Below are 15000 nucleotides of genomic sequence, written 5' to 3' on the forward strand. Positions count from 1 at the left end.
GTTAGAAGTCGACTTATAAGTCGCCTTAGACGAGTTATAAGTCGACTTATAAGTCACCATAGACAAGTTATAAGTCGACTTATAAGTCACCTTAGACGAGTCATAAGTCGCCTTATAAGTCGCCTTAGACGAGCTATAAGTCGACTTATAAGTCGCCATAGACGAGTTATAAGTCGACTTATAAGTCACCATAGACAAGTTATAAGTCGACTTATAAGTCACCTTAGACGAGTTACAAGTTAACTTATAAGTCGTCTTAGACTTATTAGACTGATATGTCGTCTTGGACGAGTTATAAGTCGTCTTATAAGTTGTTTTTTTTCCATCTAAAACCTTTTTGTTTGATGTCCTAGAGGGGGCTCCGTAGGTATGTCTTAAACGGGAGAGTGAAATTTTCCCATTCAGCGTTACCAGATAATGTTAGAAATAATCTCTAAAATATTGAAAATTCAACAAAATATGTGGGCCAGTTTTTTAGAAAAATCAGTTTTCTGTAATATGTCTAATTTTTTTTTCATCTACAGAAGTTTCTTAAATTTCAAAGACAAACATTTTTAATTAATATAAGCTAACGTTAAAAAAACAAAAAGAAATTACCTTCTGGAAGCAGAGTTATAAACGAGTAAAATTGCAAAATCAGGAAAAATGAGGAGGTTGCAAGATCAGCATTTTCAAATGCTAAAAGGTGGTTTGCTTCAGTTTCCGAAGAAAAGGATCAAGATTTTGAAATGTGTGAAATTGAAGCAACAGGATGTCTCACTGCAATTGATATTAAATGTAATTTACCTAAAAAAATAAATCCAAATCAGGAAACTGGAAACTATACATTTCAATGGCCTTTTTCTCAAAAACTAGCCATACGACCGCACCTTAACATTTCAGGATTTCCTTAGCGAGAAAAAAATAATCATGTATAGGAATAAATAGTTAAATCTGTCCGACAGGTTTTTCGCAAATGGAAAAAAACGACAATTTTCTTCTATTTTGATAATATCTGAAAAACTGTCCGGTAGATCTTTTTAAAGAAATGTTAACAATTTCGTCATCATATTGTTTACTAATTTCCAAAAATTTAACGCTGGTCGTACGGCTTGTTTTTGAGAAAAAGGCCTCTGAAATGTCTAGTTTCCAGTCCCCCTTCCAGGAGCTCGGTCATTATATTTAGCATTTCCCCTTGATTTGCATTTATTTGTTAGGTAAAATTACATTTTACATCCATTGCAGGGACTAACACTTCAGAAGAGACAACCTGTTGCTTTAATTTCACAGATTTCAAAATCTTGATCTTTTTTTTTCGGAAAACTGTAGTAAATACTGGATCAAAATAATCCAAAAGCTCTGGTTGGCATATTGATAAAAAAAATGGCGAAGGCAACGTAATTGATATATTCGCTATCAATAATTGTTTCGTTAAAAACCGGTTAGCAGACTTTGGGGTGAACGTAGACCACAAGTCGTATGAGTTATCTCGATCTTTATTGTAGCGATTCAATGATAGGTTTTATTCTTTTTGTTTTTTTTATTTTAATTTAAACATATTTATATAAATGTTTGCCCCAAGAGCTAAATGAGCTCATCACGGGGAGCTTACACCAAAATTCTAATTACCACACAAAAAAAAAAACAAACACGGGCACGGGATACAAAGTAAGTCAAAAAAGACGCTTAAGTTAATTAGGTCAATGATAATGACCACAAAAAGAAAAACGTTTAGACTCTCTTATAAAGTGCTGGACATGAGAGAAGATTTCAACGTTTTCATTATTTGACATGTCAGAAGAACCAAACAGAAAAACTTCAACTTTTTGCTGGTCAGAATATTGACCAGAAGCTATACGAGCAGCAGCAGCGAGCAAATCAGATCTGAGGGCAGCATAATTAGGACATTGTAAAAAGAAATGAGTTATAGTCTCATTGTCAAAGCCGCAGCTACAAATAGGTGAAGACTTAACAGCGATCTTAAATAGATAATAATTTAGACCACAAGCGCCTAGACGCAGTCTAGTATGAATTACGGACGAGTATCTGTCAAGAGCATAATCAAAAGGCGAAAAATACTTTGGAATATTAAAATAATTAACTAACGCTCTCTTAAAAGAGCCAATTGAATCAGATTCACGAATTTCCAAATCAATGTCGTTCCACAATTTAGTTGTGGAAGGGAAAAAAGACCTTTTAAAGCGCTCTGTGCGCACAGGGAAAAGAGTAAAATTTTGAGAAGATCGAAAGGTACAATGAGTTCTCTCACAGACTCTAGCTGGGAGCAGATCCTTAAGATAAGGCGGACTCAAATTTTTTACTATCTTAAAATAACAAATAAGCTTATGAATATCGCGTCTAACTTTCATCTCCTCCCACCCCAGCTCTGTCATAAGGCGAATCCTACTTGTTCCCCGCATAGCACCTGTGACGACTTTCCCGGCTTCATACTGAACAGATTCAAGGAGTTCGCTTTCCTCATCAGTACAGCCGTCCCAAAGCACATCAGCATACTCCGTAACAGGTCTGATAACCGACTTATACAATTTTCTGAATGTATCCCTGCCTACTTTATACCTAATTCCTTTCAACAAATTTAATCTTTTACTAGCTTCTTGATAAACACTAAATATGTGAGCTCTCCATGTCAGGTTAGAAGACAGCGTTATGCCTAAGTGGATATGGCTGGAAACTTCAGTAATGTTATTTCCGTTGTAAAATAGGTCGGGATGCAGCGGTCTTACCCGTTTAGATGAAAACGTCATACATTCAGTTTTACTAGGATTAATTGTAACAAGCCATTTCGTAGCCCACCTTTGTATGGATTCAAGGTCTTTATTTAACATCAACGCAGTGTTACCAGGTGAATCAACGACTTCAAAAAGCGAAGTATCATCAGCGTAAAGTAAGCATTTTGACTGAATTTCATCTGTTATGTCATTAATATATATAAGAAATAACATAGGCCCCAAAAACGAACCTTGAGGAACCCCTGCTTCAACTTGGCGCCAATCAGATGACTGCCCATCGAAAACCACTCTTTGTTGACGATTAGACAAATAACTTTCAAACCAGCTAAGCAAAGCTCCCCTGATTCCTACTGATTTAAGCTTATAAAGAAGACCTTTGTGCCACACCTTGTCAAACGCCTTGCTGATATCCAAAACTGTAAGCGATTGAGATAACCAATCTCAAGTAAGAAATTGTAAACAAAAATTTGGTTTTATCAACGGAGTTGATAATAAAATTGGCCACCGTACAGAGATTCTAAAAGCTGACGTTTCGAGCGTTAGCCCTTCGTCAGAGCGAATCGAGGGTGCCGATTTGAAAGATGAATTTTTGTTCCAGATTCTTGCGGCTTTCCGTCGTACCTAGATGTAGGGAAAGGCCGCAGATAGCCATGTGTTTTTTGGAGTGGTTAGGGAGATTAAAATGGCGAGCCATTGGCTTGGATGCATCCTTGTTATTCTTCTCAACATCGCTAAGGTGTTCGCGGAATCGGTCACCTAGTCGTCTACCTGTCTCACCAATGTATAATTTATTGCATAACGTGCAGGTTATGCAATAAATGACATTTGCGGAGGTACATGTGAAACGATCGGTGATCTTAACAGATCGCTTAGGTCCCGATATCTTGCTAGTGTTAACAATGAAAAGACAAGTTTTGCATCGTGAGCGCGCGCATTTGAAAGTGCCGGGTTGCTCGTTAGTTTTGAGCGCGCTTCTAACTAAAAAGTTGCCTACGTTTTTGTCGCGTTTGAATGAAATAAGTGGAGGTTGCGAAAAGATTCTACCAGTCTCGGGATCATTTTGGAGTAATTTAAAATTACTAAGAATGATGCTTTTGACTGCGTGATTATGAGGATGGAAAGTGAGGGTGACTGGAATTCTGTCATTCTTATCTTTTTGTGACGTTTGTAGTGATGACTGTCGATCAAATTGTTGGGCGCGATGATGGCCCGCTTTGACCACAGAGACAGGATAGCCACGTTTTTCGAAGAACTGGCACATCTCCTCTGATTTGCTGGAAAAATCGGAGTCATCACTGCATAGACGTCGAAGTCTAAGAAATTAAGAATAAGGGATGGAGTTCTTGACATGTGATGGATGTGACGATGAATACAGCAAATAACTGTGAGAATCAGTAGGTTTGTAGTGCACACTAGTACATAGCACGTTGCCTCTAATAGAACCTTTGATATCTAGGAAAGCCAATGAAGTTTCCGAAATTTCCCAGGTATATTTAAGAGCCGCATGAAAAGAGTTGACGGAGGTTATAAATTGATCGAGTTCTTCTCTGCTGGATGAAATAGCGCCGATGCAGTCGTCGATGTAACGGCCGTAGAGTTCAGGTTTGGGGCCGTTGTACTGATTAAAAAATTGGTGTTCAACATATCCTACAAAAAGATTGGCATAGCTAGGTCCCATTCTTGTGCCCATCGCTACACCATTAATTTGTTTGTAATAGTTGCCGGCGAATGAAAAACAATTAAGCGTTAAAACTAGTTCGGCAAGGCGGATAAAGACAATTTTCAATTGCAAGATGTAACAAAAGACAATTTTCTCTAATAAAGACAATTTTCTCTAATATCTTAGACAAAGAACACAAAAGGGACACAGAACGATAATTCAATTTACACTGGCGATCATCCTTTTTAAACAGCGGAATGACATTTGCAAACTTCCATTGACACGGAAAAACACCAGAAGACAAAGAGATATTAACTAACTTTGAAAACGAAGAAGCGATACCGCTAGAACAAAGTTTAAGAATACGATTCCCTATACCGTCAGGTCCACACGCCTTGCAAACATCAACAGTCATAAGTAGATTGTAAACCTCTCGTTCCGTTGTAAAAACATTAGACAAAAATGCATTATTCTGAAAAAAAGAAGAATCCCTTGGGAGGGATGCAAATCTATCATCAACCTTACTCTGATCGCAAAAATATTCATTTAATATTTCTGCCTTTTCTCGCGCATTAGTAACTTGCCTAACACCTTCAATCAAAGTAGAAACGGTACATTGCACTTTTTCGCCGTAAAGTCCCTTAACAATGCTCCACCACGCCTTAACACCAGTTGTTACATCTTGCAATTTGGCATTACTTTATGAAAATACTTGGCCTTATTCTTACGTATTAATGTCGTAGTCAAGTTCCTCTGTTGCCGATATTTCTCCCAAGAGGGTCGCGTTTTATATTTACAATACAATTTCAATAAGCGATCTCGTTTTCTCATAGCCAGTCTAACAGAACTATCCATCCACGGCTTGTCACGAGGTCTGATCATAACTATCCTGCTTGGAATTTTCGTCTTCACTCTATCATGAAAATGCTTAAACCAGCAGCTATAAATAGCATTAATATCATATGAATTACTAAATACTTCTGCATCCCAGTCAAAATGTGCTAATTCATCACGCAATTCTGCCTCATTAACATCGTTAAACTGCCATATGCGTCGGTTATAACACTTAGGTTTTCAGACAGAGATGTTCAGGCGTGCAAAGATTAGAGAATGATCACAATTTGCTGGTGGACTGAGTGTTCTGCAATCAACGAAATAACCAGGACAATTTGTTATGATTAAATCCAAAAGAGACTCGCTATATTGCGTAATACGTGTAGGTTCGTTAATAACTTGATAAAGGTTGTTACATTCCATCCACCGATATAATAATGCTGCAAAGTCATTCCTAACCAAGGGATTTGAGGGATCATAAGAAGCATTAAAATCACCTATCAACGTAAGAAAAGAATTAGGCTGCTGAGAAACTTTATCTAAAGAAAGCTGCAAATTTTCCAAAAATTTCAAATTTGTCACGGAATCCTGACAAGGTGGTTTGTAACAAACACCACAAAGGAACACAATGCGGTTGAGCTTTAATTCTATTCATAACAATTCAAGCTCATTAACTTCCAAATCGTGCCTTCTCTTGAAACCGACAGAAGATGAGACATAAAAAACAACACCACCACCACGCCTCCCGTGCAGTCTATCCAATCGAACTAAAGGATAATAGCCAGGAATACAAAAAGCATCATTAGAAGTTGAACTAACAAAGTGGCGATATCCAACTGAATTAATTCCGACATGTCCGAATTGCACAGATACTGGTTAGCAACAAATATTCTTCCTGACAATTTCTCCTTTCACAACACGTTCCTGACTACAACTGACGGATGGCTCAAAAGCATATAATTTTGAACATCTATCATTGAATTCTGTCAAGCAAAAACTCAATTAAAGAAATCAAAGTTCAAATCATTATTAAGTGAAATGTCTTTTAACTCTCATTAGGCTGCAACGCCCATTTAATCAATGAGACAATAATTTTGTCAGGAAATCGAGAGTATTGTATGCAAGGTTTTATTTCAGAAAATATAATTCTTGGGAAGGTTGAGGCTTGAGCAGCAACCACGTTTTAAAGTAAGACATAGCTTGACGCTACTCTCCTTTGAAGATAAAAAATTCAATGTGCAAAGTTCCGTATCATGACTCAACTACGACTGTGCTCCGGTATGGTGTCTTCCTCAGGGAAGGTCTAAAGCTGCCGCGGGTTTGACTCAAAGAAAACACCCTTTTGCGAATGTTCTTCTGGTAAACGGTTCCTAAATTCATTTTAAATTGTAATTATTCATGTTTCAACTGTGTATCTTGATAACTATGTAATTAATTAGTAATTAACTGATTTCTTATTTTGTATGTACTTTGTGATTTTAACAGCATTTTATTTAATAATATGTGTTCAATAACAAAGACAAGGACTTGTTTTAAAAAGGCGGCCCGCCTAGAATAGCTTCGTTAATTGCTGGTCGCCTAGGACTGTGATGATAGAGTGGTTTTCAATTGAGCGTCGAAAGTAATTAGCAAATTGCTTTGGTTTACGATTAGTTCATTCAGTGATTGGTTCAAAGTTCTCGCGCCACTTTTTCAACCAATCAGAAGTGAAACCATAACCAATCGTGGCTCTCGCTTGCACATTTTCCCGCGCTTTGTGTCGGCCACGTGTAATTACTTCGAGTTTTGATTGGTTAACCGGATTGTCTCCGTCCTTTCTGATTGGCTAAAGTATCCCCTTTGGTTTTGGTTTACGACACTCAATTGAAAATCGCTCTTTTGCATTGCTAATAAACAAATAAATTGAATTGAATTGAATGACCACGGCAATTCCGGCTCAGTTGGAGTCAATACAATATCAGTAACGAGTTTTTACTTTGTAAAGTGAAACATTTTTATTTCTTGAAACTCGTGAACCCGACACATATTTAATTTAGCTTGAATTGTTTATTTACTTTTTATTGTGATACTTGCATGAAATGTATATATCATTGATTGTACAGTATCGTGTTTGCCCAAAATAAGCGAATGACAAACCGCACTTCCTGTATCCAGCCGCCATGCTCTCAGGTCTCTCAGCCACACCAAGAAACCTTTGACAGCCAAAAGCTACACAGCCACGTTTTCAGGTGGTCTGGGCAGCAAAAGTATAACCTGCCTTTTATTCGAAGAAAATGCGACCTTATTTAGCTGGATCACAGAGTCACGGCGACCCTTGCATCCGCACAAAACTTGAAGGACTGTTTGCTGCACTTCTGATATTCTCCAACAGTAAATCAAAGGATTAAGCGAACTGTTCAAATAAACCATGGTTAAGCCGACACTAAAAAAAACGGAGGTAGAAGTATTCCATCCGGATATGATCACTGCAAGTTTATGGCATAAGTAAGGAAGAAACGAAACCAAAAAGGCGCAAAATAAATAAAACATACTGAAGACAGACTTTTTGTAATGGGAAAAGTTCATTTCGTTCGTTTTTCTTTTGCATTTCAAAGGATTGATATGTCTTCCCATCTTGCATGCATGTTTTCTCAGGGCAAGGTATATCTTGAAGTAAGATAGAAAGGCAACAAGGAAACAAACTGGAATATAAATGATGCTGAATATGCTGTACACGTCTTGATTTTTTTTCCATGATTTTGCCCACAAGCCGCCTGAGACCCATATCAAAGCAAGAACAACTAGAGTCCCTTTTAGCGTGATAGTTGCTTGATATTTGATTCGAAGGTGTAAAGCGAGTAGACGGTCCACGCTTATGGCTGTCATTGTTAGAAAGGAAACAGCGGAAAGATGGCTGCCTACAATATGAGCGATAATTCCTGCTGTACAGGCCTCGTCTTCAAGACGGTTTTGAATCTTTGCCCATCTGTACACGATGAACAGCGGCTGAACAATTGCACCAACCCCCAGATCGGAGAGAGCTAGGCTGCAAAGCAACGCCTTGGATGTTGAATTCAGCGAAGTAGCTTTGTATAAAGCGTAAAAGACAATGATATTGGCAAACACGGCTACAAAGCTAAAGACAGCGTTAACAAGACAAAGAATTGAATCTGACAGAGAAAGTATATCAACATCTGCATTGCTGAAGAAAATCTCTAAATCACTGCAAGACGTCTTTACGTTTAAGCTTGCATTCCCAATATTCTGCTGTGTCATGGTAATTCTAAAATCTTTGTCTCTGCCAATACAAATCACTACCGACTCCAAGAAAGTCAAGGAAGACCCGCTTGTTCTAAGTTCGTTCTTCCTTTTCAAATTAAACCTGAGTTCTCAGTGTTTGTGAGAGAAGTCATCTGCCAACGTATTGCAGCGCTTCAAGCAATACTGATCCCGAAACTTAACGTTTCTTTGTTTTATAAACCGCAAATGACGTAGAAAACTGATAGCTATAGATAACAATACTGCACGCTATTGATTTTTTAGTGTGGTTTAACAGAGAGACACCGCCTTATCCGCTAATGACTAGACATTAAAATATTCGTTAGAAATAAAAGAGAGAGAATCATTACTAGGAGGGAAATATGTATCTCTTCTTATCCAAATTTGGAATTTTTATATTTGCTCTCTTGCATGCCGTGAATTTAAGAGTTGTTGGAAGTTTTTCCGTCTTATCAGAATCCCCAGTGGTCTTTTTTCTCAATTGCAGCCGCGGGGACAATTGAGGCAAGATTGAGCAAGATTAATATCAGCATTATACACTCGGTCAGTCATCAGTAATGATTTCTCAACCTTACAGCTGAGTCAGTTTGAGGTAAAAGAAAAACAGAATGTCTTCGACTAGGAGTTTGTGTGAGAAGTTATATGCAAATGTGAACTCTGATAATTTTCAATATTTCGGAGTGAAAATCTTTCAGCCGATCGCAGCTATTTTTCACACTTTGAATCCATTTTAGTTTTCAGCCGACTAATCGCGTTTTGCTCTAAAGGAGAAGCTCCACTATTTGTTTTAGCTTTTTAGTCATAACATACACTTTTTATATCAAAATTCTGAGAGACAAGGATGGTGAAACTAATTCGAATATTACCCCACTCCTATTCAATTTGATGATAACCGTATGGGGTTTTCCAAAAATATTAACTACAGTCCTATCATATCAACAAGATGAAACTTCCTGTTACTGATGAAAGCCACTGTTTGCAATATGTAACACGGCGTTTCTGAAGTATTTTCGCTTAGCCACCGAACCAAAAAGTTAAAGGGCCACTGTCATGCTAAATTTGCTGTTTTTAGGTCAAAACCGGGTAAAAATCTAAATTAGTACTTTAACTCACAGGTACAACATTCCTGGCAGATATGAAATATATTTATTGCACAAAGAGCTATTGGCCAGTTTTCTCAAGTTTTAATCCATTTCCATCTTTCCATCCATGGATGCAAATAATTAACAATTATCCTGCGAAATCGCGCGGAATATCGCCTGATACTTAGCCAACGTGGCCGTAGGCCTAGTTGGCTAAAATCAGGCGATATTTCGCAAGATTGAGCAATATGATTTTTTTTTTATTATTCAACACATTGATGACAAAGCACGATTTTCTACGTTTATTGGAAAAAAAGCTGGAAAAGCTACCATTTTTTCCTCGACACACAAAATTACGTATATCGCAGGATATACGTAGAGTACGCGCGCGCTATGACCAAATTTGGACATTGTCACGATGTGTTGAATCATAAACTGTGACAATGTCCAAATATGGTCATAGCGCGCTCAATATTCGCCGTGCGTACTCAACAGATATTAAACAATTATTGGATGAGGTTGAGCATGATATCATGAATTATCAAAATCGAGGTCTGTGTTATCTGCCGAAGCCGAAGGCTGGGGAAGATAACACAGACACGAGGTTTTGATAATTCATGATATCATGCGAAAACCGAATTCAATAATTGTTTTATTATACATTTTTTAAGCAATAGGCGAAAGAAGACATTCATCTGTTGAAAAATGGCTTTATTTCAAAACTAAGGTGAAAGTGACACTGATAAGCTTAACCAAGATCATTTAAAAATGTTAAAATACAATAATAAACCTTTGTCTGAATAAAGTATATATTAAAATGGAAAAATCCTTAACGGAAAATCTTTATAAACATTAATTGAAAGTCTCTGTTTGACTGTTTTTAATTGTTGAAAATAACGTTACAATAGGCTAGTTTCGAATTGTGCAGCAACAAAAGAACGGAATCGAGGTTCAGGGGAATAATTTGCATTTTCCTTTGATTTGAACAATACAAATGCTAATTATTCCCCTGAACCTCGACTCTGTTCTTTTGTTGCTGCACATTTCGAAACTAGTGCATTAAGTAACTAAGGGCCTAGTAACCAGGCAGACGTTGAACTTGACACGATAAATGCAATATCTGCAGCAGATATTGCATTTATCTTGTCAAGTTCACAAGCTATTGTGAATTGATTGAATGCTCTAGACCAATCAGATTTTTCATAGTGAGTCTGATGTATAATAACATGCGATATACGTAATTTTGTGTGACGCGGAGAAAAATGGTAGTTTTTCCAGCTTTTTTACAATCAACGAAGAAAATCTTGCTTTGTCATCAATGTGTTGAATAATAAAAGACAATAATCCTACTCAATCTTGCGAAATATCGCCTGATTTTAGCCAACTCGGCCTACGGCCTCGTTAGCTACAGTATTAGGCAATATTCCGCACGATTTCGCAGGATAATAATTTAATAGGTTCAGTGCACAAAACTACACCATTGCTTTTTGGTCTTGATTCATGCTAAGACGTATTTTAGTGTTTTGAAGTTTCACTGAAATAGCGTGACACTGCCTTTGATATTAAAATCATTTGCATCAATCATTTTTCTATCATTAGCACCTTCACAAAGTGATAATAAAATGTAGAGTCATCCTTTCTTGATTAAACTGATTTTTAATTTAATGCATTATCGCCTTAGGTACTGGGATTAATATACTCTTTTTTTAACCATCAAGCATAAATTATTGACTGAGAAGAATCTTGAATTTGTTTGTACTCTGTAACTGGAATTGGAGCATTTCGTAAACGTTTCATAATTTGAATAGTTTGCCTTTTAGCAGACAAACAAAAGATAGTTAAAAGTTAGGCAATGAAATTCAAGCCCGATTTTGTCAGGACTGTCAGCACACATATGTACAAGGATGTTCTTTGGCGAGACAAGTGATGGTGAGGGTTCAAATCCCACCCCGGCAATGGTTACAAGAAAATGGGACAAAAAGTACTGAGTTGTTTTAACTATTGTTGTATACAAAAGGCATGTAATTATAGTACTTAGTGTTTTGTGGCTCATATCGCAGTGCCTGAGAATAATACTAATATTAATGAACTTTAATTGCCAAGTCTTCTAGCGCGGGGGCAAAATTAAATTTGGGATCAAAATCAAATCCGATCAAGTATTGGTTTTTGTGCGTGCAGAGGGGCAAACCGGAGAACCCGGAGAAAAACCTCTCGTGGGAGCGGAGTAATGAACCAATACAAACTCAACCCACATACACTCTTTTTTTATATATTTTTTATAAGAACCTTTTTATAAGAACGTCGAGGCTGAGATTAGCCAAATTTTAAGAACGTGTTAAGAACATTCCTCAGGCTGAGAGTCGATTAAGAACAGTTTTTATTTTGTTCATTTGATTTTAAATGAAAGCATAAAATAAAGGTAAATAAACGTAAATTAACCGAAATACTTCAGGACATATTTTGTATAACATAACAATGGTATGATAAACATCTCAGTTTGTAATAATGAGCAGTTCTTATTTATATAATCGTTCCAAAATAACTTCAACACCACCAAAGTCATCAGGTGAAACAAAATCTGATGTTAATTTAAGAACATCTTAAGAAACTTTTCAGCCTCACATCAAAACAAAACGAGTCCTGTACACCCGAACATGCTGTTGGGAAAAATAATGGAGATTAGGAAAGACTATGCTAAAATAGTTACTCCGGCCACAAGGAATCATTAAGGGATTTCATTTTCAAGTTATACCCTTACACTTCGAGCAATATGACACTCGATTATTGCAAAAAAACTTCGTTCACGGCTGCTTGCAAGCAAGCTAGCAATACTTGTCATTAGCATTTGTTCAGTTTGCAAATAAATGACGCGCCCTTAGTTAGCCAGTCAGAAATCCACCCATTAGGCCTAAATACCAACCCATTTTATGACCCCAACCCCTAACCTTCTGAAAACAAACGACAACCCTATACTCAAACTGACGGATTCCTTAGGCCTAAATGCATTATCGTGACCACTACCCACACTTTCTGTTTGAAGCTAACCATTCAAAGGCACTTCTGAACCAAAAATTAAAAAAAAAGAATTGCTTTGAAAAGGAAAGAAACTAGTCGTTCTAGCGCTGGAGGGACACTGTAAACTGAAATAAATTCGCAAATCAAGTAAAATGTTGGGTTTTGAGGAGAAACCCGGAGTACCTCTCCGAGAGGAGAACAGAACCAACAAACTCAACTCGAGCTCGCATGCTTATTGACTAATTTTTGTTGTCAATAAGCGGACAGACACATAAATTTATAATTTATGCGTTTTGTAGAGTGAAACGTCGATCTGTCACTTTTCAACCAGTGGAAAGTCTCCATTATTTTCATTAGCCAATAAGAGAGCGAGGCAAGTTATGAATTTGGTCGCGTCAGATTGAATTAGGCCTGTTCCAAACGTCGTGCTACTGCCGTGCCGAACTTAAATGAATTTGGCTTGGTAGTAGCACGACGATGGCACGGCAGCAGTTTCAAACGTCGAACCTAATACAGTCGCGCCGAATTCAAAAGACAAAACAAACCATCCATCCAGCGTAATAGTATGCAAATAATGCAAAATACCTTAAATTAATTTATGAATTGAGTTCGGCGCAACAATTGCACGCCGTTTGAAACCAAGTCGTGCTACTGCCGTGCGGCACGGCAAGTCCTGCCGTGCTAAGTAGTCGTGCCGAACCTAAGTCAGCCGTGCCGCGCTTAATGGTTTCAAACGCCGTGCTACTGCCGTACTTAAATCGAAATGACAATTTCATTTGAGTTCGGCACGGCAGTAGCACGACGTTTGGAACAGACCTAAAATTGAAGTTTCTCGCATTTTTCTCTCGCGTTGTTCTCGTGTTTTGACTTAATTTTGACCCCTCTGCCTTTTTGTTATTTTTAAAAAACAAATAGATGTCAGTTTTTCATGCGTCTGTCCTGTTATTGATCATGAATTTCGTCACAACATTGTCAAAGTAGTCTTGATTCACAGCTACTTGGACAATGTTATGACGAAATTCATGATCAATAACAGGACAGACGCATTAAAAACTGAAATTTGTTATATGGCACCTAGTCCGGGAATCGAATCCGGGCCACATTGGTGAGAGGCGAGTGCTCTCACTACTGGGCCATCCCTCAGCCTCGAACCCCTGCCTAATCACATTGTTAATGGAACTACTCGAAATACTTCGTCAAGCTGTTGGCTGTACTTCGAAGCCATTAAGTTCTATTTTATTGTAAAACACATGGTTCATTTTAATAATTTTCAATGATAAATCCATGTTAAATGAGTCTTCTCGGTGAATTAACTCGTAATTACTCATTCAGGCAAAGTGTGGTCTCATGGTTAGGCATTCACGCTTTCACTGAGGTAAACTACTTTTTTCAAGAGCGAATGGAATATTGAGAACGTGAAAATAAATTAGAATCATTAGGACGTGCCAATGTCTGAAGGTGATGGTTCAATGGTCTACTGCTACAAAGACTTTAATTCTCTTGTCATCGTAAAATGGGTTGCTCGTGAAATGTAACATGCAAGGAAATTCTTTTGTTGTGAATGAAAGATGGATGATTATTTTATGAAAGCATAAGCCAAATGATCAACATACGCATACTCAGATCATTACAGAGTTATTAGCATCTTTTGCACAGACAAAAGACAGAAAATTAACGACTGGTTGATGGGGTTGGTTGTACGTATGCTTGTGTCTTTTAAAACAGCTGGTTTTATTGATCTTTATTTACATCACTTTTCAGCTCGAATCCATGCAAAGTAGAAGTCACTTCTCGTCAATTTGTGGCTTTTATTCACTCCCGAGGTCAACAATTCGAAACTTGAAAATGAAAGACTTGTAGTGCGTGAGAGTGAGTGAGTCGAAAGGTAAGAACAACGGCAACCATGGAAGGCAGGGGGATACAGTCATATACTTACAGCGCGTATGCAATGTGTTTTAATCATAAGCGCCCTGGTTTTAATCATGCTTACTCTGGCAACGAAACAATACGTTTCTTCGTTGGTTCCAAATTCAACATCACCGGCATCATTTGAAATTATTAAATGGTCGCCTCTTTGCAGTTGGGTTTCTCAATGATTTTAAGTCATTTCCTGCTGCACTTCTTCGCATGCGCGGACATTATTTTTGCCCGTATTTTAAAAGGGGCACTGTCATGCTAAGGAAAGGTTACGTTTATACAAACGTTGCCCTTGTAGCACTTATATTTTAAACAGAGTTAACTGAATAGATTGCAATGTGAAGTGCTAGATTTCAATCCCATATGAACCATGTGAGCGTTAGCCCTACTGATGGAAACGGGCCCACACAAGGACAGAGAAAAACTCCGACTAGGGTGGGAATCGAACCCACGACCCCCGGGCCAGATCTCCGCCGCTCCACCGACTGAGCTACAAGGTCAGACG

The 15000-nt window shown here is 37.7% G+C and overlaps 2 protein-coding genes across 2 annotated transcripts in view; one reads left to right on the top strand and one right to left on the bottom strand.

The window, feature by feature from the left end:
• Positions 1 to 7343: 7343 nt before the first annotated feature.
• On the bottom strand, positions 7344 to 8611 carry LOC138014304 (melanocyte-stimulating hormone receptor-like). Its single transcript, XM_068861355.1, has one exon. The coding sequence runs from the start codon at positions 8476 to 8478 to the stop codon at positions 7432 to 7434; it is 1047 nt and encodes a 348-aa protein (XP_068717456.1). The 5' UTR covers positions 8479 to 8611; the 3' UTR covers positions 7344 to 7431.
• A 5728-nt stretch (positions 8612 to 14339) lies between these two features.
• The window catches only part of LOC138060196 (neuropeptide FF receptor 2-like), a 17952-nt gene continuing 17291 nt past the window's right edge, over positions 14340 to 15000 (top strand). The window contains exon 1 of the mRNA XM_068905926.1: positions 14340 to 14463. The gene's annotated coding sequence lies outside the window, so the exon portion shown is untranslated. The remainder of the gene's footprint in view (positions 14464 to 15000) is intronic.

The sequence above is a fragment of the Montipora capricornis genome, chromosome 8 (assembly GCF_036669925.1).
Source record: "Montipora capricornis isolate CH-2021 chromosome 8, ASM3666992v2, whole genome shotgun sequence".
NCBI classification, from domain to species: domain Eukaryota; kingdom Metazoa; phylum Cnidaria; class Anthozoa; order Scleractinia; family Acroporidae; genus Montipora; species Montipora capricornis.